The 27,015-nt window shown below is 38.0% G+C and overlaps 1 protein-coding gene across 5 annotated transcripts in view; it reads left to right on the top strand.

Moving 5' to 3' along the window:
* HYCC2 (hyccin PI4KA lipid kinase complex subunit 2) overlaps positions 1–26,440 on the top strand; it is a 50,280-nt gene extending 23,840 nt beyond the window's left edge. For 4 of the 5 annotated variants that reach the window (XM_058028162.1, XM_058028160.1, XM_058028161.1 and 1 more), the window contains 9 exons: positions 2,971–3,150; positions 5,011–5,091; positions 5,716–5,831; positions 6,600–6,695; positions 7,542–7,658; positions 8,339–8,426; positions 12,269–12,428; positions 13,619–13,786; positions 18,577–26,440. In XM_058028162.1, coding sequence (XP_057884145.1) covers positions 2,971–3,150; positions 5,011–5,091; positions 5,716–5,831; positions 6,600–6,695; positions 7,542–7,658; positions 8,339–8,426; positions 12,269–12,428; positions 13,619–13,786; positions 18,577–19,181 — 1,611 coding nt within the window. In that variant the 3' untranslated portion in view covers positions 19,182–26,440. The remainder of the gene's footprint in view (positions 1–2,970; positions 3,151–5,010; positions 5,092–5,715; positions 5,832–6,599; positions 6,696–7,541; positions 7,659–8,338; positions 8,427–12,268; positions 12,429–13,618; positions 13,787–18,576) is intronic. The other variant, XM_058028164.1, reaches the window with a different exon arrangement.
* The last annotated feature ends 575 nt before the right edge of the window (positions 26,441–27,015 follow it).

Raw genomic sequence — 27,015 nt, 5'->3', positions numbered from 1 at the left:
TATTCAGAGAATTACTTGGAAGAGGCTGGCTCTTTGGAAAGCCAGGTAACTAGGATGTAAGGAGAACATTTGTTCTTTCTCTGAGTGTCAAATTTTGTGTTTCCAGGTGGGAGGCTATCATACTGTACTTTGATGGGAAAATCCTGGGTGGTTGTGCTTTTGAAAATATTGGTGTTGTAGCATCTTTGTGATGGCAGCTTTTTCTTGTGGAAAAAGCTTACAGCTTTTCTTACAGCTCTGAACACAGCACAAGTGCTTTAGTAGTCATAGGTTTTTACCTATGTTATTGCAGTTATTTAACATTTTCCACAACAAATATGACAACTACTAAAAATAAGGAGAATTTGAATGCTTGCAGCACCACTGACTGGATACTGCTTGTATTTTTCAAGGAAGAATGTCTCCCTAGTCTTAAAAGACTAATTTTATAAAATTTGCATTTGAATGTAGGTAGAATAAACTTAGTAACTGCTCTGGTTGAGTGTCATCTGACTTAGCTAAAATAAATTTTTCTTTTCCACTCTTTTTAATGGGACTTGGATTAGACTGGCTGATTTCAAGTAGGAAACAGCTTTAGGCTGCTGTCATCTCTAATCTAATACGAGTACTATTTATAGCATTGCCATTGTATATATCTGGTTTCAGATAATATTTTTAGCTTTTCTTGCACTTGTCATCTCGCTGCAGATATGCTTGCATGTTTTGTTTTTCAGAGGTTTCTTCTTCTTTCTGTTCTCCTCTTAATCATATTTTCTTTGAAAGAAAAAATCTACAAATTTATTTAGTGATGTCCAAATTACTTTGTAACCACTTTTTAAATTTGAACATCTGAAATATGTTAGGTCTTTCATAAAGCAAGGATACAGTTCTATTTCTGAGGATTAGAACATTTACTGTAACAGTTGGTTTTAAGAATTATTGTCACTTTTAGATAGGAGTCTCTACTAAGTAAAAAATGATTAAGAAAGTATATACGTATGCCTCTTTTGAACATAAAGTGCTATACATGTATGAAATACTGGAATAAATATACTACCAGAAAGCTGTACCATTTTTTCCTTTAAGTGATTCTAATAGAAGCTTTACAGAGTTCAAATTTCATTTAGACCCCAAGCCAAAACTTAAGTGGCTGGTTATTTTATATCTTTCTATCTATCTGTCTTTCTATACATGCATATAAATATGGATGTCTATGCCTATAGACAGATTTATATGACTTGTAAATATCCATTTGTTTTAAATGACTGGACTTCTCTCATTCTGTGTCAACATTGTCAATGTCCTCTTTCTTCATTCTCCTTGTAGAGTTTCTCTTTGCTTTTGTTGTAAACACTGGCCTCTAGCTTAGAGTAAGAAGTCTGTCAATCAGACCCTTGTTACACAAGGTACTTACACCAGAGCCTTGTTTAAGAAGAGATTTCTCTGACAGCTGAGTTTTATTTTACGTAAATGTCATGTTATGGCTTACGTAATCACTGGTTAAATATGGTGTGCTACATTGACTGGAATATTGTGTGAAGTGAAATTCAGAAATGAAACTGTTTCCTGGGTGATGCTCTCTTAATAGATAATTCTGTCAAATTTATGTTTCGTGTTTGTGATGTACCAGTGTAAAATATCTAAGTGTAAATATGGATATGTGAAATTGTACATTGGTAGAGCTTTATGGCATTGCACATTTATCAAACATTCCAGCTATTCTTCACTTGCAGAAATGTTGGTCCCTCTGTTGTTAGCAAAGGACTCCTAAGTTTTTTAAGAGGATGGATGGTTCACAGTAAACCACAGAAATATATCTTTGTGCAGCATAGCAAAAGTGTGACTCTCAATTCTACTGGAAGTTTGTACTATGATTATGATGAATAGACAAATTAATGAAAAAAGAATGCATCAAAGTCCGTGAAATATGCTGCTAATGCTCTCAAAGTCCCAGGTGCATATGCCTGGGAGTGAAAGGAGGGTCATATATGCCTTATCTAATCTGTATGTCTGTATGTCTAAGAGAGCTGCATGAAGCATGTACTGTTAGAATGAGGACCTGAGATTCTGGCCTCTATTTTCTGTCTCTAGCTCTTCTATATGAATATGGATGCCTTAGGTTACATGTATGCCCCTGCCTTTTTGGGCAGTGAATCCCATAAATACTTTCCTTATGTCAGATCATCACATTTAGTATAACACAATATTAGATAGTGGTCACAAACATTACAAAAGTTTGTAATGGAAATTTAAGAAATGTTTACATTTTTTTCCCATCAAGTTTTGATTTCGGTAATAAAAACTTGATTAGTCATGGGAAAGAATGAGACTGTTCAGTATGATTCTTCCTGCTTTTTTTCCTGTTGCCTAAAAGTTTAATGGATGAGTCTTAGTTATTGGTTTAGCATTATAGGCTGTTAATATGGCACGTTTACCTCATGCTTTTATCACACTGACTGGATAGGGGCCTTTATTTTCATTCTTGTAGAGAAACCTGAACTGCAACTCAAAATGAAAAGATCAGTTTGCATTGTAATGAACACACTCAGTTCTTGGTTTTGAGACTCGAAAGGTGTAGGTAAGAAATTAATTCATATTTCTGTCAATAGACTTGTCATTAGCAGCTGATCTTTGACCTTTGTGCTTCCATAGATCTTACAACTGCACTAAAGTTTTACAGTGCACAGAGTTCAAACCACGTGTCTGTCACATGCCTGTACAGAGAATAAATCTTGTACTGATAGCCTTAGAGAAGAATCTTATCAAAGCACACATGATAGTGGCTGTAGTGGCCACATGTCCAAATACTGTATACCAGTGTCCCACATGGCTGTCCTCATGGATACCAGTGTGATTCATTCACTGAGCTGCCAGCAGGAAATGCAATTTGTACTGACTGCAGTGGCTATATGATATAGCCCCTTGATTTGTTCACTCTCCCTTATTAGAGAAGCCTACCAGTAAGTGATTAGCTTTTTTGCCTTTCCACAGCTCCTGGAGCCTGTTTGCCACCAGCTCTTTGAACTTTATCGGAGTTCTGAAGTGCGGCTCAAGAGATTCACGCTGCAGTTCCTGCCAGAGCTGATCTGGGTGTATCTGCGTCTCACTGCCAGCAGGGACAGGCAGAGCAATGGCTGCATTGAGGCATTGCTGCTTGGCATTTACAACCTGGTGAGTGAGATGAGTGGCAGTGGCTGAGGACAGCTTTGATCTGAAGTTTTGCATTGCTGACTGCTAGGAATAAAGTAAATTATTAGAACAAGATATTTAAAATTAAAATACACTTAAAGGAGAGTGTATTTAATACAGGGAAAAGCATAATGTAATGAAGGTTTAGTAAAGATGTGTTTGCAAAGATATATATTTTTTTAAATTATCTTTTTGGATAAAATATTTGCATTGGAAAGGATCATCTCATGGACTTTCTCAAACTTTTATATACTTCTGTTTGTAGGGAAATTAGGAAGGCCTTCTTAATGTTGCAAAATAAGACTTCTTATGATTGTCAGACACATATACTTATTCTTGATGTGTCACTTCCCCTGCCCTCCCATGTACTCTGAACATGTCTATTTTAAGGGGGTAGTTTGATGGTGAAGCCATTCTGCATGTGAGCACTCAGATACATCCATGTGTCCATTTGAGTAAGATAATTGTCTTGAGGGGAACTTTGGTTTTAAGAATAAGCAACTGTAAATTACTCAATTTGGCTATTGGATGTAAAAGCAGTTTTTTACATCCTTACCCTGGCCTGAAAGTGTTTTCTTTTTTAATATTATGAGACTGTCTCTTGTGGCAGTACTGCTGAATTTATCAAACAGTCTCCAGTGGGAATTTCTGTGTTATAGGACCTTGAAACATACTCTACTGAATATCACCCTTCCCTCTAATGTCATTGTAAACCCCTCCTTTCAATTGTGCATTGTATTTCTACACATAAGATACAGAATAGCCAAACTGTGATTCTTAAAATGTATTCTAGTTATGTATCTGTAGATCAGCTCTAACAATTGGACGATCTAGTTATTTTAGATTTATTTTTATAGAAAAAAACACTGGAAACTGCTTGGAAATGGATTTTTTTGTACTTTGGATTGAAGTAGTACATTTATCTTTCCTCCTCCTAGATTGTTCTGCAGTTCATTTGAAAGTCATGTTGGTGATTCATATTTTTTAAGGACAGTAATTTCTTCATTCTCTCCATATTCAGAAAGAAAGAGACCTCAAAATGAACAGTGGCTTCCACTATTTTTTTTCTTTAATGAAGCTGATATTTTTCTGCACATAGACTGAGAGTGAAGTTATTTTCTGAATACTTAGAAGGAGAAAGGGGTAAATAAATCTTCTGTGTTCTGACAAATTCTGTCAGCCGTTCTCCTGTTATAATCCTTGAAGCCTACTACAAGTACTGAGCTGCCCTGGGCTAAACTTTTACATAAACTGGAATGACTGGAGCTTATTGTTTGAAAATTTGCTGTACAAAGTGCAAAGGCAGGATTTTAGACTCCTTTTTGGTGTTGTCTTACGTAATTGCTCCCAGTATATTTTCTTTTAAAACTGCAGGGTTTGCTTATGTAGTAGCCTAGCAACTACAAAATCTGACCAGTTTGAAAGCCTTTGAAGAAAATACTGTGTGTGTTTCCTCCTGAGGAAACTTTGCCAGTCCCCTTGATTTCACCTTTTCTCTGTGGTGCATTTATTATGAAATACTACCCATTGTCAGCAAGTGACTCATCAGCCCTTCTGTGTCAGTATCTTTAGTCTCACTGATTAAAGAGCCAGTGCTGGGGTTTTTTTAAAGTATTGCACACTAATTCTGCAGAGCAGTCTGTAATAGAGGTCTTTTCCCTCTTATTAAATATGTGTGTTGCTATTGTTGATATTCTGCAAATGCACAAAGTCCTTGGGGTGTTAATAGTCTTATCAGATCAGGACATCTAACTTATTTGTTAACTTCCTTCTAAGAGCTGAAAATCATTCCACTCCTGTCTCCTTACTCCTGTTTGAGTTCTGGTTTTGTTTTTAATGCAGGAAATTGCTGACAAAGATGGAAATAACAAAGTTTTGTCTTTCACCATCCCTTCATTATCTAAACCCTCAATATATCATGAGGTAAGAGAGCTACTATGGTAAATTTAAATTTGATCTATTAGAGGAATGGAAACTGGATCCATTTGATGCCACAGGCCATTTTAGATGCATCTTCTTGTAGTAAGTTTTCAATGTCTACAGCTTGCAGCTAGTGTAATAGAATGCTATAGAATTTGTAGAAGAGCAGGTATATAAATGTTGAAAAATCTTTGTTGACTGCCTGTTTTTAATAGAGTTAGTTATGTTGTAGTTGCAACTGCTTTTTTTCTCCTCTTACATGTTAGCATAAAAGCAATCTTCCTTCTAACTCTTCCTTAGTTCAGTTAGAACTTGCAGTTGTGTGTTTCTTTCACTAATGTTTCTTGACAAAAGGTCTGTGTGATTAGGACAAACTGTACATGGATATGTAAGAATAAAAGTTGAAAATTGCTCTCACCTGCTCTATTACTTCTAAGTGTGTACACTTTATAGCAATGAAACTAGGTAATGTTTTTAGCTCCACTGTATTCTGGAGTAATCTCTATTTTTACAGATCACAAGATAAGTGTATCTTTTGCCTTAGGTAGTTGGGAGCTTTAATGCTTTTGGGGAATTTTTACTTACGACTTCTCCCCCTTCCTTCCTTCTCCCACCACCTACTTGTAGCCCTCTACCATTGGATCCATGGCTTTAACTGAAGGAGCATTAAGTCAGCATGATCTGATCAGAGTAGTTTACAGTGATCTTCATCCTCAAAGAGAAACCTTCACAGCACAGAACAGGTAGGTGGATGTACTCTTAATATTAAAGGTGCTTCACTAGGGAGACAAGTTCTGAAACAAAACCAAACTATTTTGTGATCAGTCCTTTCTCAGCATTAAATGCTCGGCAATAAATCTAGAGAACAGCCTTAGTAGTCTTGAGTACAATTCTGTTTTTCTTTGTTCCATCCTTGTGTGTTCTTCTACTAGTTGATTTTGAAGAATAACTTCTCTGTCATTTCTGTGTCTGCAAGGAATAGCTTTTGTTTTATGGCTGTCTATTCAGTTTTTCCTAGAAGTGTAACAAAATTCAGCTTTTGATCAGGGGCTGTGACTCTTTTTTTCTACTGGAAAAAGGGAATGGAGCTAAGTGGATAGACAGAACAGGAGTGAGAGAAATTGCCCCGCTGTTTAATGACTGTTAGCTTTACCTGTGTCTAAAGACAGCACTGGGAAAACTGATAAAATAATTTTGAATGCATTGCAGACATTTCCACTTCTAGAACTGTCCAAATATTATGCTGTATCTCATTTCCTTCATAGTTCCTGCATATGCTAAGAACTTTCATGATTTTCAGAAGAATAAATTTAAGTGTTTATAGTGAACCTTTGATAGCCTGTTTCAAGTTAGTGAATTATAATGAAAGAGGGTTAAAGGATTTGTGTGTTTACTTCTGACACCCTTTCCTGTAGGGTGCTTTTTGAGCCTGAATTGTAGATTTCTTGTGTTTAATTTCAGTGAAATATTAAGAATATAAACAATGTAAGATTTTGCTTTTCTCTTTTCAGGTTCGAGGTGCTGAGCTTTCTTATGCTGTGTTACAATTCAGCTATTGTCTACATGCCTGCTTCTTCTTACCAGTCACTTTGTACAATGGGTTCCAGGTGAGACACTTGCCTTTGAAGGAGTCTTCAGGGTCATGTAGATTTTAAAATATTCATCCAGTAAAGAAAAGTACTTTCTGATGGGGATAGATTGGTTCTTGGTATGCTTCCATCATTTTCACTTGAGTTGTGGCTATGCTAAATTTGCCAAATATGTTTCATTTTCCTGCATCTGAAAATTTGATCTGTTCTTTGAGTAGAGAAGCAAGACAACATTTTATATGCAGGAGATTTCTGTTGTTTTGGAGACAGTGCCACAGTTGCTATGTATCAGTGGCCATGTGTTGCTTCTGTGATGAAGATTCAGATAGGAAACTGATGCAATAAGGATATAATAAATTTTCCTGATTTTAATGTAGGCAGTATATGGGAAGACAGACCCTTTTTTCAAGAGTCAGAAATATTTCTTACAAGGCAGCTGAGAGCAGTTATCAAGACTATAATATGTGTGTTATCTGACTTTAGTTACAAGGTGACTTGCATGCTGTCATTATTCATTAGATGGGAGGAGACATACTTCTCTTCTGTACCACTGAAATGTTTCCTATAAAAAAAATTGGTTTCAGTTACTGAATTTTAGGGAGAGTGTCCAGGCTGGTAGTGGAGAACATCTTGTTCTTTAGAAGCTGGTCATGATTTGAGGAAAACAGGTGGAGGAATTATTGGCTACATGGGAGTAACACTGGGCTTTCAGTGAGCCGCATATCAAGGCACTGCTACAAAACTGCAGCATAAGAATGTTCTGTGTTATGTATTTCTATTTTAAAATACCTAAAATCTCTGTGATGTAAAGACATTTGTATTCTTTGTGGAGTTAATACTTTCCTGTAATGGTGTTGTTTTTAGGCTGTGTGTGAGTGGATTTCCACGGCAGCATGAGAAACGCTGGAAAGAGCATTGTGGTAGAGTGGTGTTAGACCCTGACTTCATGGTGCAGCTGCTCACAGGTGTCTATTACGCCATGTAAGTGGACAGGGTTTTCTTACTTGAAGAGAAAGGTCTGCTTTTACATGAATTAAAATATAAATGCCAGTTGGTTTATAATTGAAAAAAATATTTAGATTCATAGCACAAGTTTGTAATCAATTAGTATATTTCCCATTACTTGCTTATTCAGCCAACAGATTAGAAAATATTTTTGTCAGCACTGAATTAGGTGATGAAGGGCCAGCAGTAGGTGCTGAAGAGAGTTAGGCTTCTGGTTTCAGTTTTTTCCATCTTGCCAGAACAACAGATACCTTCTATTCACAAGCATAATGAGCTTGGATGCCAAGATAAACTGATGAAATGCAGACCTCTTAAATGTCAGAAGCATCTGAGGTAGCAAAAATACATTTCTAGAGCAAATTCAGTTCTGCTAAGTAGCATTAGCGTTTACATATTGACCCCATTTTTTTAAAGTTTGTCCTGATTGTGGCTTCAATTTTGTCTTGTTTGGAGGGAACATGGGGGAGCTTTCTTGTTACACCAAGAAGTTAACAAAATACGCTGTAGTGCTGAAAGAAGTGAATGTACACTGTGGTGTACATACAGTTGATGAATTTTCTGCATAAGCTGAGAAGTGCAAAGCTGAATTGGGCAGAAAAAAGAACAAGTTTGTTTTCATAAGAAGTGGAAGATAAATGTCTGCCTTTACTTTTTAGATATAATGGTCAGTGGGAGCTTGGCCAGGAGGTATTGGAGGACATAATTTACAGAGCACAGCTTGAACTCTACTCACAGCCCCTGCTGGTAAGAAACAATCCACTGTGATTTATGGGCCTGGTTAAGAGGAGTATGGATGTGTTTCTGAAGTGGGCTGGTAATGAAAGCTTTTGTGTCCATTCACTGCACAATCAAATGCAAGTGATTTGTTAACAGCTGGTGTTTGCAACATGGCTATTTATACCATACTTTTTCTGCTGAGTATTAAGCCAGGGTGTTGGGATCTTCTAGGACTCATTGAGACTGATAGCTAGGATTTTGCTAATATATTATAGTTGGCTCAAAATGTTTATGTTGTTTTGACATAAGCTACTGATGAGTGGTTCAAAGAAGCTTAAATGAATAGTTGTATGTTACAGGGCATTGGTTGCAAAAAAGGTGTTTTCTTTGCTTCTAGACCTTCATCAGGGTTGAGAATAAGCTGTGGGTTTTAACTGATAATAAAGTAGAGAAAGCAACAGCAGGATGCAGCTGAAAGTGGAAAGGAGCTCCAGTCTCAGAGTCAATGCCAGCTTATGTTTGATAAAAGTCACGCAAATCTTAATCATTACCATGTTTGGAGGACCAGCACTAAGATGGAGTAGTTCTGATTGGGGTGGGGTTTCTTCAGTTTTCATCATATTTGCTGTTCCAATCATGAAAAAAGAGAAATGGGGAAAGTGGTGAAACTGGGCTGGATGCAGGTGGATGTGAGTGGGAAGGATGAGAAGGTTGAAAGAGAGAAAGGAAAAATTTTTGTCAGATGTAGGAATGAGAATAAAAAGAAGAGGGAAAATTAAGGAGAATAAAGTACATTAGATTGCTGTTTCAGTTTCTGCATCAGAATTGTGGCTAGAAGCCTTTAGTCCTCCTCTGAACTAACAGCAGTAAAATGTCACTGCTTTTTACATAACTGACGAAGGAGCGGATTTGCAAAATCTTTTTATGTGGCAATCTGAGGTCACTCTTTTCTGAACTAAATTGCATAAAATTATTCTCCAAAGGTATTAATATTGGCTGTACAATTTATCTACAGGCTTTTTGACACTGCTGCATTTAAAATGCCTGCTATCCATTGAATTATTATAATAGTTGGTTTCTTTTGGAACTGACTCATCACTCCATCAGATTGAAAGTTTTAAATTAAATATTGAACCTGCTGAATTGGGCCATCCTGTCAAACTACTGCACTTGAAAAGTGTGTAGGAGCATCTGGAAGTTGATGATATGACAATTTTTAGTTTTCATTGTTCATTTTTAATCAGTTTGTCCTTAGAGATTACTTCTAGTTGTAAGAATCTTCTAGAATGTATTTATTTTTTTTTCTAAAGCTCTTATTGATTCTCTATCCCATTGTTTGGTGACATCATGATATCACCAATTTTTACCCCTTCCTGGTTGTCAGGTTTTTCCTGCATATGCATGTAGGCCTATTCAGGGAGGTGGGTTTTTTCTAATACTCTAATCATTGCCTGCTTCCTGTCTTGCTTTACTAACATTTTTTTAAAAGTAGGTTGAAGAAATTGTCCGTTTCATTAAAATAATTACCTGCATGTCTTTTCCCTAATGCTGTATATTCAAGCAATTTGACATTTTCAAAGATTGGAGCCCTTTGCTCTCCTTGTATTCTTCAGGAGATGGGTATAATTTAGCAGCAGTATAAAATTCTGTATTTTAAACCTAAAACTACTAGTGCCAAATAACTATCATCTGGGAAGCTTCACAGGAAAGTTGCTAAGTTCAGCTTCTGCCTAGGATTTCCTAAGAGCAGCAAATTCTTTGAAGTCTATTTAATATTAAGGCAAACCCCTGCATTAGGATTATTTTTAGATACCTGTTTTCAGGTACTTATTTGTGTAATTATGGGAATACCATCAGTCATCATTAAAATGAGGAACATCATGATCTCTGTGTTTGTTTCTTTGAGAAACATTTTTGACCATTTAGTGGATCCATGCTCTTATTTACTTAGGGTTTTACTGCCTGTAGGAAAAAAACCCTAAGCTTTAAAAAAAAACCCAAGTGGAAAACCAGCATCAGAAAGCTGTGAAATACCTGTAATGTAGAAGTGGTCTTCTATCAATCATTCTTATACAGAGACTGCAGTGGAAAGGGTAGGAATTAACACAAGTGAAAAGCCTTTCCTGGCTAAAGAAAAGTATTTCTGTTAACAAACACTGGGTACTGGTCAAGAAAGCTGAGAGTTTCTACAGAGCCAAACTAATCAGCAAGTGTCAGAATTAGCAGCACCTTGGGCCTGGGGAGCAGACCTGTTCCAGTCAGTCTTTTCCTCTGAACAAAGCGTTCTGCATGCTTTTCAGACAGAAATCCCAGTCTTCAGAGTACAGACACACAGGTTTTCCAAGTCCAGGGCACAGGAACCATGGATCAGCAAGTCCCTATTGTGACAATGTATTTTATTGATGCACTTACTGCTCTTATTGAATGTTCTTTCCTTAGAGCTCCTTTCTGGTAGGCAAGAGTGGATATCTGGCCTGAAACCAACCTTCCTTTGTCATTGATAGCTGCAGACTTGGCTTGCCAAGTCTGAATTGTGCTGTGTGTTTGTTTTCCTGCCTTTCAGGGCTGGATTAGACATTGTGAGCAAGTGTTTTTGCATCCTGAAAGATCGTGGTTTTGAGGGTGTTTTTGTCAGACAAGGACTGTGACTCATTCAGACTGGTTGTTTAGATTGTTTCAAAGATTTACTGGTGCATTGATTTTTATCTCCATATGGTTTTCCTCAGTCCCCAGAAGTACAGTTTGTGCTGCTAGAAAGGGCCAGCTGTTAAAAGGTTCAACAAGCAGAAATGCTCTGTCACGATTCCTGTCATGGTGCAAAAGTCTTTTGCTATGAATTTTTAGATTTTTTTTTTTTGGTACCCTGACAAGGGTATCTATTCAAAAAAGGTAGCAGCTTTCAGCGAGTAGAAGATTTTGGAAAATCAAGGTGTGTTCATTTTATGGGTTGTGGTTTAGGGGGGATTTTGAAGCTTGAAGTAACACTTTGTGTGCATTAGCTTTGTTACTGTTGAATATCGTACATGCCATAGAGAACTAGTTTGCTTTCCTGGACCTGGTACACAAGTTCACTTTTTTTGAACAATTTACTTGTAAAGTAGGAGACATTGTGGAAAGTTGTTTTTGTCTTTTTTAAAGTAAACCTCTAATCCCAAAAGCATTTTATGGGAAACTCAAAGAAGCAATTAAAGCATCAAAGTCAAAAGAAGTAACTTGTTCTCCTCAAAGCTGCAAAACATAACTTCTGACTTTATAATAGGCTATTACACTCATCTTTATTAAACCTATTTTAATTGTATTTTAATAACTTTATGTTCATTGCTTAGGTTGCAATTTTTTCCCCTTAAATAAATCTTGCAAGTACCTGCAGTCTAATCCTCTTGGTTAGGTTCTGTTTGGCTTGTTTTTAGGGAGGAATGGGGAGTGTTATGGGGAAAGGTGTGGTGGAAATCAGCCCTGTCCCCCTGTGCACAAGGCCACTGACTGTTTGCATTGGCTTGGGCTGTGACTTGGTTTTATTGACACCCTTGTCATCAAACATAAATGGTATTTGCCTTGTTATATTGCAGTCTCTTCTGGAGGGAGACCTTCCTGTATGTGTTGTTAACGTCTGTCACTACAGATGGCAAAGATAGAACAAAATTAATTACCTCAAAAAAATGGAGAAAATTAACTCTGGTTTTGCAAATAGGTTTATGATGAGCTTTTCCATGTAATCAACCTTGAATCCTGGGCATGGGGTCATTGAGGGGAATCTGACATAATTACCAATTCTTACTTGTTCTCCTTTCTGTATCCGGCAGGAGATCCAATATTGCCATTAGTGCAATCAAGGACAGTAGTAGTACAGCATCTTACTTTTGTCTTAGGTTGCAAATGCTATGAAGAATTCACTGCCTTTTGATGCTCCTGATGCATCACAAGAAGGCCAGAAGGTACTGAAAGTAGAAGTTACTCCAACAGTTCCAAGAATTTCTCGGAGTGCTATTACAACAGCTTCTATCCGTCGTCATCGCTGGAGGAGAGAAGGTGAGCTTTCTCTGCCAGGAGCACATATTGCAACCTACTGTAATCATCATCATCACTGTAATCTGGCTTCTGAGTTTGAATGTTTACAGAACATTGGGGGGGCTTTTTGTTTGTTTGTTTTTAAAAATGATACTCCATAATAGTATATAATACTTTACATCTTCAGAGCACTGCATGAACACAAGTATTTTGGGTGTTTGTTTTGGTTTTGATTTTGTGATAAACTGTGAGGTAGATGAGGAAATGGAGAAACTGGAAAATGTTTATTAAGACTTCTTTTTTCTCCATTTAACACTGTGTGAAATTGTAGGGATAAAGTGTGGCTTAGAATTTGAGTTCTTTGTTTAATCTGCACTAAAACTCAACTGCTTCCCATTGTAAATAGCTCAGGGAATGAATGCTAACATCCAGACCTTAATAGGATTCCAGCTGCCTAAAGCTGCTGATGGCAGTGGGAGAGCAACAAACTGAACATCACACCTGCCATCATATAACCCAGTTTATTGGGGAGCTCTAAAATAGGTTTGGATAGTTTAGAATTACTCTTTCCTCAGTGTGTACTTACATCATATGGAAATGTGCTGGACTGTATGAAGAAAAAAAAGTAGCGATCTTTATCTTGATGTGATGACATCTTCAGTGTAGGTGTAGCAAAAAACTTGCTTTGAAATCACTTTGTCTGCTTTTAAAGCTTTGTTACTTCATGTATAAAATATTAGTTAAAAAAAACTTCATTAATAAATCAATGAAGGTAAAAAGGAAAATAACATAAGAATCAACCGAGAGTAAAAAGTCTGAAAACAGGAATTGCACATTTTCCTGTGGTGCATTCCTTTCCCCTTTTATTTTTTATTATTCTTCTTGGTCACGTGCAAGAGGATTTGATGACCTCTGGTCTTCAGCTGAATCAGGATGTCCAGGACAAGAAGTAGCTGTCTCCTGTTTTCAGGACTCTGCGTCGTGTTTGCCTTCACTGTAGTTCTATTCAGCCATTCTACTCGTTTGCTGGTCTCTGGTCTGCAGTACAGCCCACCTGTCCCTTTCTGTGGATGTTCTCACCACTTCTAACTCCGCACGGGCAGTGTTTTGTGTTTGTTCCATGTCAGCATAAACTTTCTATTTTCCCTGCCTGGGTTGGAATGCCAAGAAAGGAATAGAAAAGCACTAAAATGTTATATGTTGAATCCCAGATGGCTTTGACTTCTCAATCGAGGCTGACTCAAGCATTCCTGGCTCACCGATCCAACACGGCTGCACAGACCTAGGGATCAAACGTGAGCAAGAGGGGGAGGTGCTGCTGCGCAGGACCCCTGAGCATGGCTTCCCGGAGCCCACCTTGGCAGCAGCCACAACAGAGGGTAGGACAGAGATGAGGAGGCAGAAGTCAGTGAGGCAGTTGCTGGAGGAGGATCCTGGCTCCCTATCCCCAAGCAGAACTTCTTTCCATTCTAGTGTGTGTTTCCGCTATCCCAGGGTGTATTAGCTTTCTTTGCAATACACACATCCCCTATATACCTAACATCAGGTCAGGAACTACCTTTTGTTATCGTGTGGGCTGGCCTGGGGCTTGCTTCTGTGTGGTGAAACACTGCTTGGCATGGCACAAAAAAAAAAAGACAGGGTAATATCCAAGAGCTTTGGGATTGCTTGGAAACTAACTATTACTGAGCATGTTTAATCTGATATTAAGAAGAAAAAATATGCACCAGATGAACATGAATCTAGCACTGAAAAGTAGACAGTACAGAATATAAATGGATTTGGCTCCATTTTAGTTGAAATAGTGTCTTGTTAGTCTGCAGTTTTTAAATTTTCAAGAATGAAGTCTCCTGTTGCCATTGAAAGTCAAGCCTATCTAAAACAGGTATACAATTACTGATGTTTTATTTGTCAGTCATCTTTTCATTGAAATGTCATATATGTACAACTCATTTAGAACTGGCTGCTCCACAAGCACCAGAAAAGTGCTTGTGTTATCAGGAAGAAATGATAAAAACTTTAGAAACAATTACTCTTTCTTTCTCAGTTGTGCTGTCCACACAAATGCTGTAGGGCTTCAGAGGTCTGCTTGGCAGCCAAGAATAGCAGATGGAGTAGGTGGTAGAATTTTATTTAAGTTCATCTACTTTTGAGGATTTCCTTGATGAAGGACATAGTTTCAAGTACTGAACTTGAATAATGATTTCTCCTCAGAGATGAGAATTAATTTCTTACAGATTTAGCTGAACATATTTTCAAGTACTCTCCTATCTTAAGCCTTCTTCTGTATGTGAACTTTGGTGTTTCCAGCCTCTATAAGGACATTCGTTGATCATGAATAAGATTTATTTGCACATTCAGATATGAATTTCTTCTTCAGACTTGTTTTTCAGGAAACAATCTAGAGAATTTGGAGACTTAATTGTAGAATCACAGAAGCATTAAACTTAAACAAAGTTGCTATCCAGCAATGAAGAGTAGAAGAGAGTGGCATAAAAATATTTAGTGCAGGTTTTTAATCTACATGGTGCATTATGAATTTGAGCATGCTCAGTAAATGATCCTGTCTTCTCTTAAACTCACTTTCCACTTGATCTTACTCTGTTTTATAACTCTTTGCATGTGCATGACTTGAAGGATATAGAGAAGTCCTCAGCTGCAGAGAACTTTCTGGGACAGACAGGAAGTGGGAAGAGCAGTTGATAAAGATGATGCATTTTAGTCTTGTTTGAAGCCATTGATATAATTTGGCATATTATTGGATAAGGCATCATTCCACATTCTCTGCCTCAGTACAAATGGATTGAATAACATTTACTTCTGTAACATTAGCAATGCATAATTACATTTTTGATCAAACCGAGTTTTCCAGCTGATAGCATCTTGGGAGAATGGCAAGGAAAGGAGTTTGCCTTGATAATCATCATAAAATTGTGGATGTGTATCCAGGGTTCTGTTTGTTTTCTGATGCTGATTTCACAGAAAGCTTCAGCCAGAAAATTCTTTCTTACAAATACCAGATTGATGTCAAACAGCACAAGGAGACACTGATCGCTTCTAGTGACTTTTCAATCTTCAGGTATAGGAAGGATAAACATGCTAAAAGTAATTTTAAAAAGGTGTATAAAACTCCTTCTTCAGATCAGTGTTTTGACCCCCTTAAGTAGAAAAAGACTTCAGGGATGACTCAGTAATGCAGTGCAAGCTATTCTGCTTCTGGGTGATTGCAGCTGCGGTTTTGTGCATTATTTTGGGTCAGTGGAGAACACTGAGTCTGTATCTAAAGTACTAGTTGTGTATGTACAAATATGTACAATATGTACAAATAGCAAATTATTTGACTACAGATTTATTCTGATAAGGAACAGTGGGAGTCTTGAATACACACTGTAGTGCAATGGATATGATTTCTGTTGTGCTGCACTGTCACTTTCTCTTTTGGCCTTAAAATAAAGAGCATTTGGAAGGGAGTAGATTTTTAGATTTTATTTCCTTTTGAAATTGTCTTATTGGTCTATTGGAGCATAAACAAAACCAAAAACAAACAAACAAAAAAAAGAGAGAAAACTTCATTGTTACATCATTCTGCTTTCCTTCCCAGAGTATGTAAGGACTCAAACATTTTTTATTATCTGAGGGCAGTTTTTAGAGGAAAAATAAGATGTATTAGGAAAAGAATGTGTTTGCTGAATTACTTTAATCCCATTGGGAACTTCTGTAGGTATGTGGGTCTGACTAGACAGAAACTCTCTTGCATGTTATCTTCTCTATCTTCTTCATTTTCGAGCACTGCTGAGCAGCTTGGGCCTCTGTATAGTTGCAGCATCCAAAAGCTTGCAACAACCCCTCTCAGTCTTATCTTTAAGTCCTATGCATAAAATGCCACTTTTTCAGTGTGACTGCTTCACAGTCCCTGAATAGGACATGTGCTTCAGCATCCTGTTACTCAGCAATGCTTTAACATAAACTTTGAAAACTACTCATGTTCTTGTAATAATAAAAATCTTAGCAGTGTTGTCTGGAGACAACTTCTTACAAGTTCCACATCATTATGTTGAGTAAGAAGGGCTTGAGAGGGGGCTTCAGCTGCTTCTCTTGCTGCTTGTAACTGAATATGCTTTCATCCAGCTTTGCATGGTTATATAAAGAAACATAAATGTTGGTTAATTGAAAAAGTGGTCTTGCTTTTGGTATGCTCCAGTAATGTCTGACTTTTATTGTAACTTTGATTGTGTGTGGGAAGGTTGGAGGGGGGAATGTCAGTGTGGATTGTGAACAAAATATATCACTATCTAGTATAAGAAAAGACACGTATGTGTCAAGGAGAAGAGGAAGGCCTAGTTTTACCAAACAAGGTGGTCAGGAAGTGGGGAAGGGATATATTTTAAATATGGTTAGGGGAAGTTAAAGCAAGTAACGCACCCTTCATTTTAATAATTGCTCTGGGAACCTAAGGACCATCTTTTTCTAAGGCAAAAGGCTTAGCCAAGGAAGAAAGACTGCAGTAACATGAACTATGTTATTTTTCTGCTTCTGGGAGGCCAATGAGCCAAATAGAACTATTAAAAACTACAGAATCATCTCTCATTGAATTATTTTGAGAGAGGCTGAGAGTGGTTTGATTTGGAGGTGTCTAAATATCTTTTGTAAGCCGATACACAGCAATGGTAATTCCAGGGCAAAGTTTCCTGAAAAGAAGTAGTAAATGTAGAGCAGAGTAATGAAACCTCCCTGTAAAGTTTTGGGTTTGCATTACACCTCAGAAATGTGAAATGGGATCAGGCTATATTCCCGCTACACAGAGGCGGCAACACCAAAAGCTTTCTGTCTGTTCTGTTTGCCACATGTAAAATGTTCCTTAGCTACCACTCAGCATGAGAGGATGAGCTTCCACTCAAGTGTTAGACTCTCTCAGATATTTGCCACTATGTTTTTCCCATTCTGCAAAAAAGATTTAAATGTGTCTTTGCTTGGCAGCAAGCTGGGTTCAACAATCTTAACAGTAGAGCACCACAGTGGCTTTAGCTGGGCTGGATCTGTATTTCTCCAAATAATCACACTCTACAACTTTTACAAAGAAAGGCAAAATTCTTACAGTCTGAGTGACTCCTTTTTTGCTAACATGGTTAAAATTTACGCCTTTTTCTTATTGAAATGAGATACATGCAGCAAAAACTGTTGCTCCATTTTTAGTTTTGAAATTTGAATGCTACTGTTTTCTACTAAAACAATAATTTCTGAGAACTTGGACCTTAGAAAAAAGCTGGAATAAGATTAAAAGATAAAAAGTATTTGTGTGCAGCCCTAATCATATTATAAGCCTAAAAATAAGGATTTAAGAAATAATATTGTAATGCTTTTATTTTCCTTTTAGATTCCAGTCAAAAGCACAGTCTATAACATAAAATGTTTCAGAGATTTAATTTCTCTTAATGCAAGGGTTTCCTTTTTTTTTTTCTCTGAAAAATGTAGATGTTGAGATAAAAGTAAATATGGTAGAAATACCTGGATGGCATTGCTGTAAATTCAAGGAGGATTGAATTTTGGAGAAGAGAGAACTAGGAATTAGGTTAATCTCCAATAGAAAGTATGGTCACGTTGTTCACAGTGTGAGCAACACACAAGAGAAGCCTTCTACCTCTGTTGGAACATTGTGATTGTTGGCGTAGGAAGTGGCCTAATTCTGAAGCTTACTGAGCACTCACCAGAACTTACTCTGACTGAAAGAGATCCTTAGATCTTGCCTCAAAATAGGATAAAAATAGACTGAAAGGGTGCTGGGTTTGTTTTAGTTTGGTTTTTTTTAACAGCATGTAGTAGGAGAATGGGTAGTAGTAGTATCTGCAGACCAAGATAAAACAAATTACCCAAATGGGGCCCAATTATTGTTTTATAGACAAAGTTTGGAACCAATATTCTGACTGATAAAAGTGTTACAGATGAAAGGCTAATCAAGTTCAGGGAGCACTTACTGTTAGACTCTGTTAAATATGGCAGGAAAATTGGCTGAGAACCCAAAAATAATTAAGCAAGTGGAATCCAAGTGGATTAGCAAATGAGGTTTGTTTTGATGTTCTGTGCACATCATTGTCTTCATGTAACTTGAATGCATTCTCTGTTTTCTGATTGGTTTGGGGATTTTTTGGTTGCTTCTTTTTTTTCTTAATAGATACTGAAGGTGTAAATGGAAGAGAGGAGTCTGTAAACCTTAATGATGCTGATGAAGGATTTTCATCAGGAGCTTCCCTCAGCAGCCAGCCAGCTGGGACCAAACCTGTATGCTCTGTATCCCAGAAGAGCAGCTTAAGGAAAACAGCAAGTGGGCGTTCTGCTAAGGAGAAAGAAACCTCTTCGGCAGCAAAATCCACTGAGAGCCCTCGGGATTCAGTAGCTCGAAAGCAGTACACTCACCAATCCTCTGACCTGGATGGAGATATGATTGAGATGACACCTACTAAGAAACACCTCAGCCTGCCTGCTGGGCAGGTAGTGCCAAAAGCCAACAGTTTGGGCCTGATCAGGACCGCCAGTGCTTCCTCCAGTAAATCATTTGACTATGTGAATGGCAGTCAGGCGGGCTCCAGTGTTGGAGCTGGCACAGAGGGTTTTACCAGTCTAGCAGCTGGCAACACCAATCGGTTTTCAACTATCAGCCTACAGGAGGACCGGCTAGGCCAAGCTGGGGAAGGTAAAGATCTCCTTTCCCCAGGAGCTCCCCTAACCAAGCAGTCTCGATCTCCAAGTTTCAATATGCAGCTGATATCCCAGGTGTAACTTTGACTCCCTTCCTTAGTATTCCCTCTTCCCTCTTAATCCCTGGCAAGTTCATCTGTAGGCAGAACATGAACCATCATCCCACAGTGTGAAAATACTGACTGTTGTGATCTCGTTTCATTTGGTTTAGCTATCATACTGTATTACTGAAACAGCAATAATTCTTCCCTCACCTTCATCCTCCTTCCCCCTTGTAAACATGGTTGTGAAGCAGTATATCATGTACTGTATGCCTTTTTCCATGCCTTCCTTTCTCTTTGGGTGATGTGCAATCCATCGTAGGCTGATCAGTCCCATTTCAACACTGTGAGACTGGAGACACCGGCGGAAATGGTGAATGTGATCCCTATGAGATGATGCTTTGGCTTTGTTAAGAAATAGAAAAACGGGTTTGTTTTCTCGGTCTACAGTGCTGCAAAGACTACTGGATCCTGACTTGTCTTTCTCAGAACCAGGAGTGCCTCAGAGATTCTAGTGTGACTTTGGACCTCTCTGAGTCTGTGCAATCAATTCTGGGGAGGGGATTGTCATTGCTGCTCCTGGCTGCCTACAGCACTTTTTGCATTAAATGAGGGTAGTTTTTTCTTGACTACCCCCAGTCTCTCATCCCAGAAGCTTTTGATGTTCAGCAACTGAGACATGCATATTAAGAAGCTATATTCCCTCGGAGACAGGATTCTAGGTTGATAATGTAGGTTACAATGCACTGCTAATGGCGTTGTAGCCATTTGTAATGTTACATGTCTTCCCCTCCAGGACACAGGGTCATTCTGCATTTAGACTAAAAGTTAGACGCCACCATGCTGTTAAGGCAATTGGATTTGTAAGTGGGAAGGAGACACTACTTCCCCAGGAAATAATGGCTAGCTCTGCTTCATTTTTGTTGTTGCTGTTTTTGTTGTGAGGTGCTGATCACCGAATTGAAAGGTGTATTCGGGTAAAGAGTATTTCTCAGACTGCTGTCTTTTGTACCGTGGCTGTTGGGGCACCCCCACCCCTTTCAGCTGCTTTCTCAATCTCCCTGAATTCAGTGGTGGAGTCATTTGAGGAATCCTATAGTTCAGACAGACCATACTCTCAAGGTGCTGTCTCAGGGACAGAGACAATATTTTGCTAGGAACACTGAAGTTTCAATGTGAAATGCTTTTCTAGCAATGCCGTTTGTGCAAAGGGGTACTGACAGTCCATATTTTTTTTTTCCCCAGAAGGATCACACTTCATTGCCTTGGTATATATAATCTTTTGAGTTTTTTTAACTCTTATTTTTTGTGGATTGGCCCTGGTCTAGAAAATGCAGAACTCGTGCCATTGAGCCAAGCCTCGAATGTATATGACTGGTGTGTGGGCACTGGCTGGTACTTATGTTAGAGGACACTGCTTAGAAGCACATTTCTGGTTACTCTGGAGAATGTTTGTCATTCTCTCTCCATCTCTCTGTATCTCTTTTTGGATTGATAGACAAGGGGAAAGTTCATCCTCTCTGCTCAAATCCTGTATGATATCCTGGAAGTTTACAAACTGTAAACCTCCAGGAAAGAGTTACAGTTTTTATGTGGGCACTTTGTTTCACTGTCACTGTGAAGGATAAATGTAAGCAGTTACAAACAGCAGGCTGCCTTTGAGTGATACTCTTTAAGATATTCAGAACAATGAATGACATGGTGTGGTATTGCTGATAGTTGATTTTGGTGGGGATTTTTTTTTTTAAGCTTTATTTAAAAGAGATTTTTTTTCAAATTGACATTAAAATTCATTAAAATGTTTTAAGATTTTTTTGTGGTTTGATGAGTCACTTTGCTAGCCTAGTCTTCATATCATATATTCATAAAGTGAATTTAGTGGCATCTGATGTAGAAATTCAGGTAAAGAGTAAATAGAGTCATCAGAATGACTCTATTTAAAAACCTGACAGCTTCTAAATGGAAAATAGTTTTTAAGGACCACCAGTCATGCACAGATGGAACTAAGGCAATGCTGAGATGAAGCTCCAAGGGTTACATTTCTGTAGAAATATCAAAAGCTGTATATGGTTAAAATCTTCTTTATAAAATAAAATTTTCCTAGTGGAGACAATTGATAAGTCATGACTGGAAGTACCAAGTTTATACTTTGTAGAGACTATCAGAAAGGAAGTTTGCTTAAATATTTGGGAAAGAAAAGGTCAGGAGTGTCAGGTAATTTTCTAAGAATTACTTAAACTTAGTATTTTAAAAAGTAAAGTTGTTCATTAGCAAGATTCTCTACTTTCTATATTTGTCATTAGATGCATTTCTCCAGAAGTTTTAGGGCACTTAATTGGCATCAGGTCAAATTTTACAACCTTTTTTAAAAGCAGGTTTTTTTCTGTGGGGTCCCACACTTCAAAAACTATTTCAGGAAAGTGAGATGGCTTTACTGACTTCAGATAGGGAAGTCAAATGTACATGTGTAAATTCAAATTGTCAAAAACTTCAGTCAAACTACCTTTTAAATTATTTTTACACTTCTCATTTTGATCGTGTGCCTTTTTTTCTGGTTTCATTCATTGTATTTTGGTTTGTTCTTGTGTATATATATCTACTCTGTATCAGGCTATTTGAAAAGAGTTCGAATTTATCCCTGTTAAAAAAAATATGGTTTTTATCTGCTGATGTGGTACATCTGTGACTTCTCAAAAATTACCCTTTCAGTGCAGTGTTTCAGTTGTGGGAGCTTGTTCTGTTGTTTTTCAGCCAAGCACTGTTGAACATTTACCTTCCCAATGGAGTCATCCCAAGTATCTCCAAGCCGGCTGTAGTAGGAGGCTCTGCAGTGCTGTGGATCATGTTGATCATTACTGCTGTGTTTCAAACCACTCTAAGGTGTCATAGGAAATCTTTATACATTATGTTCAGTGCATTCCAAAGTACTGTGACAGAAATAAAATTAAAAGTGTTTGGGATATGGGTGGAGGGAATAATCTGCTGGGTTTCTGATTATATATGCTAAATACTAAACAAAGTACAAAACATACTTAAATTTTCTGACACCTGTGACAAATGTTTAGACTTAAATCAAACCTCCTTATCCTAAATTCACTCTGCTGAGTTTTTACTGGAGGCACTAGGTTTAGATTTCTGCACTGTTTGAGTGCAACTGCAACATTATAAAAGGACAAGAAGCAGAAAATTATGATTTTCCCCTCCATATATGTGCAAGCATGCACATACATGCAATTCTTAGGTGAGGAAGGGTAGATTCTATTGTATCCATATACTTCAGTAGGGAAAAATGAAATGTTCCTTGATACACATCACAATATGCTGTCATTTTGCAATATATATTTTTTTTTTACTTTATCATTTTAAGAAAATACAAAATGTTGAGATTGTGAATTCTAGCTTGATTATCCTTTTCAGGGATTTATTGTGAGCAGCTTTTTGGTTGAAAGGTGTTTGAAAGGTGAACCATATTTTCATTCAGCAGAGAGCAAAGTGATGCAGTAAAAATACCTATTAAAATTATTGTTGCAAAATGACCGTTTCAATTTCTGTATTACCCCTTAAGTTTTGGAAAATTTGGAAAATTTTACAAAATGCATACTTGGGTATCACTGTCCATTTTAAATGCAGATTTCTTTGAACACCCTTTCTGATGTGAATTTGAAGTTTTTAACAGTATACTTCATTCTGTAATGCTGAACATAATGTTGCAGCCAGTAAGCATTAGATCTAGTATTTGTAGTTTGCAAGTGTGTTGGTCTTAAATGCATTTCCAACATACTCCTGCTAGCTTTAAAGTAATTAAAGTTATCAATATAGTGAGAAAAAAAAATATTTTCTGACAAAGTATTTATTTGCACTACTTATGAATACTGGAGTTTACTGGGACAGGGTTTTTTCTCACCATGTGAGGTTTACTTGTGTGTGAGTAGGTGCATACATTTGTCACGTGTTGACAATCAATTGCCTCAACTGTGTGTATACTGTATGTAAATAGGAACGTATTTTTCAAGATTAAGGGGGAAACCTGCATCTTAGTGCTGGTAAAGCTACTCTGCAGTAAGGTGACCCCAACTCTGCTTTTTGTCTTCAGATACTATGTGGTTTGTTTTACTTCTTTAATGAAGTTTATTAGTGTTCTTGGAAAATTGTAGCTCCAGGGAAATTTTCCTCAATATTTAATGTATAACATGTTCAGAGAATTATATTTTGAAAAATTAATTTTGGAATAGATAATTCTATGCTATGGCTGTATTTTAACCTAAGAGTTTGAACTTGTCCTATTTTATCATGAACCAATGGCTATCTCCTCTAAGTGTTCAGCATTTTAACTTTGGTCACAAACAAGACATGTTTATCTTGGCTTACAAATTTAAATTAATTTGAAGTCTAAAAGAGAATCAAGAAGAACTTTTTGAATAAAATCATAAAAACCAAGCTGCACAGTATAGGTACTGCGCTCAATCCTAGAGGAGGTGGGGAAAATAGAATAGAATATGTTTGAATGAAACGTATGTACTGCACACGAAAGAAATTATTTTGATGTTAGTAGATCTAATAATCTTATCCTTAAATTCTCTCACTGCCAAAGATTTTGCTACCTTGGCATGTTTAACATGACATTAAAGCCATCAGCTAGATGTCATTTGTAACAAGTATTTATATCATAGGAATAGTTTTCATCAGAAGAGTAAATGTACCTCTTTTATTTCAGTTTCTTGTTTAGGATTATTGCAGGACTAAAGTTGCAAAATATCACTCCTTTTCAAGCATGCTAAGCAAACAAGCCAGATCCTCTGTACTTGCATCACATTCTTGATTTATATAATTTTTTATATTTTATATTATCTTCAGTATTTTAAATGCTGTTTTGTTCTAGCATATGGGCCTTAATCTCTGTTCATTATTTTTATTTTTTCCTAACTGGCAGTTGGATAAACTTTGCTGTTGAAAAGTTTTCTGTTGGTGATTTGGGGTAGTAAATCAGGACATGGGTGTTGTGTTAGTGACTACATGTATCAGTCTATCAAAATTTCTGTCATGGACAGCTGAAGAGACAAAATACTTGCCTGCCTCTTCCACAAAGGTGGAAGATGATGGTGAGCTGTGAGCAACTTGGTTTGTTCCTGGAAATAGTAAGTAGTTTTGCAAGACTGATACTTACCAGGTTTCCCATGTAGTTATTATGAAATTTTATTTAAAATAAATCTTGGAACAAGATTTTAAAACAACTGCCAGCCATTTTAGATAAACTTGCCTAGTAGGTTTGTCGAGTGTCAAGGCCTGTGATATTAAAAGTTTAGAAGAAAGCTGTGCAAGTCATAAGGGTACCTTACTGCTTCAGAAAAAGATGAAGAAAAATCTGTCCCATTTTAATCATCTGTATTTGAGATTTAGTGAAAAAAAGTACAACTTTGATTCCATCCTTTTACTTATTTTTCTCTAGGCTATACTTTTTCCTGAATTTTATTTAACTGTGTTCATCAGATTTTACCAAAGGTAGTATCTGAGGGACCAGTTGAATTAAAAATGGCTCCATAAATTGTCCCTTCTATCATAAAGGATTCTTAAGGTTTTCCTGTGAGGAGCTTGATGGGAACAGATGTATATTAAAGCTTTGTATCCATACAGTAAAACATTGCCCTACATTTTACCTTGTGCATGATGAGCAGAGTGATGAGATCAACTTTTACTGAGCAGCCACTTGGGCGTGAGCTCCCAGTGTTTTACAGTCTGTAAGGTTTAAGCGGTTTTAGAGAAGACTGTCTTTGCATTCTGATACAACTTTTTAATGAGTGATTAATAATCTGTTCAGGAGTCAACATTCAAATTGCTTTAAAATGTGGTTTGGAATTCTCACAGGTTTTGATTTTAGAGGGCAAAATGGTCAGGGGGAGATTTCTGTTTAGAAGTATCTGCTGGTAAAGTGTCTCTATGGTGCTTTGTCATGGAAACTTCCTTACAAATCAGTAGTGAATCCTATGTGTTTGAGTCCTCATCCTCCCCAGAACTGATCATGAAACAGAAAAAGTAGAGCAACCTTTTACCTTTAGTTCTAAAACAAATACTTGGGAGTAACAGAAATACTGGCTATTGACACTGTTCTTTCTGTTTAGACAGTTACTGTGGTCGTGCTAGAATTTCATGTTATTAGTTTATGAAAAATGCAAGTAGTAAAAACTTTGTGGCTTCAAGTATACAGTAGATGTGAGTTAACAACCACTCAGGATAAAATAAACATGTCAAAATAGTAATAGATTCCTAGTACTGGGGTGTGTGATGTGTGTGTGTGTCAGTGTTCAATGATTACTTCTGTTTTCTTGCACATAGTAAATACTTTAGGGGTGGGAATTACTAGCTGGTTATTTATGGACAAATACCATATGATTAAATAAAACAGAGTCATTTAACACTTTTTTCATATTGAAGATTCCAGGAAAAAGCTAATAAAGATTTTTAATAATCAGCTGCTCTTAATACATTTTAGATTTACTATGGTAGCTTTTATTTGCTATTAGAAGATCCCAACAGCTAAATTGATATATACCCCATGCTGCATTTTTTAAATTTGTAATTCCTGTACTTGACAATGAGGTTTTTGATCTGTTTTTGTCCTTGTAAGAATACAGGACTTGCTCTCAGTTTTACTAGCAAAAAAAAAAAAAAAAACCAACAAACATTCTGCGAGGATTAAAAGATTATTTTCTTACTTTTTTCATCATACCAAGTTTGTTTCTCTGAACTAAGGTTTCTGAGGATTTTTACTACTTTAGCATTATTTAATCTCATAGAAGGAGCATAAGCAGCACATAGCCCACTTCTGTGGACACAAGGCTAGGCAAAAGGACATAGCTTGGTGGTGTGAGCCCCTCTTGACCAGCATAGCCCTGCTTGCTGGTGTGAGCCCCAGACCTTCGAGATTCGGTACTGGTGAAGGACTAAATCAAAGAGGTTTTCAGTAACCGTGACTTCTGCTGTATAATGTCCTTTAACCTGGGGACCAGGGAAAGTCTTCATTCTTAGTCCTGAAGAAGGCACGTATTGAAGATCATGTTATTGGTGCATGTAAGCCATTATCTTAACTGTCTTACTGAGCTGGTTCATGCTGTTGACTTGTTGAAATGTGAAATGTAGTTACTATTGACTTTGTAAATACCTGCCAGAGAAGAAATATAATTATTTTAAATCATTGTAAATAGAGATGTATAAAACTCGACACAATCTGCAATGCAGAAAAAATTATATATATATAAATATATAAAGATGTTAAATAAATATCGTGCTGTTTCTGAACAGAAATGACTACTTTGTGACTTGCTGGTTTTTAAAGATGTGATTGAGGCTGGTGCGGGCGGGACGGGCGCTGAGGGCGGAGCCGTGAGGGGGGCGCAGAGGGCGGAGCCGTGAGGGGGGCGCAGAGGGGGCAGACGTGAGGGGGCGCTGAGGGCGGAGCCGTGAGGGGGCGCTGAGGGCGGAGCCGTGAGGGGGGCGCTGAGGGCGGAGCCGTGAGGGGGGCGCAGAGGGGGCAGCCGTGAGGGGGCGCTGAGGGCGGAGCCGTGAGGGGGGCGCAGAGGGCGGAGCCGTGAGGGGGCTCTGGCGGGCGGCGCTGCTCCGGAACGGGCTCGCGGCGGCTTCGCGTCGCCACAGCGACCGCGGGCACGAGCTGGGGGGCGCGCGTGGGCCCGGCGGCGGAAGTCCCGCCCTGCGGCCGAGGCGGGCTGGGAGCAGGGCGCGGGTTGGCCCTCGCACAGGTCCCTCAAGGCGCGGCGCCCGGGTTGGCTGCCTCGGGGACGGCCCCCGGCTGGCGCGTGAGCCCGGTTCCGCCTCCCGCTGCCGCTGCCTCTGCCGGGGGCGCGGGGAGCGGGCGGGACCCC

This window comes from Melospiza georgiana, chromosome 7 (assembly GCF_028018845.1).
Source record: "Melospiza georgiana isolate bMelGeo1 chromosome 7, bMelGeo1.pri, whole genome shotgun sequence".
Taxonomy (NCBI): Eukaryota; Metazoa; Chordata; class Aves; order Passeriformes; family Passerellidae; genus Melospiza; species Melospiza georgiana.
The sequence above is the reverse complement of the archived record's forward strand: the minus strand, read 5'-3'. Positions and strand labels throughout refer to the sequence as shown.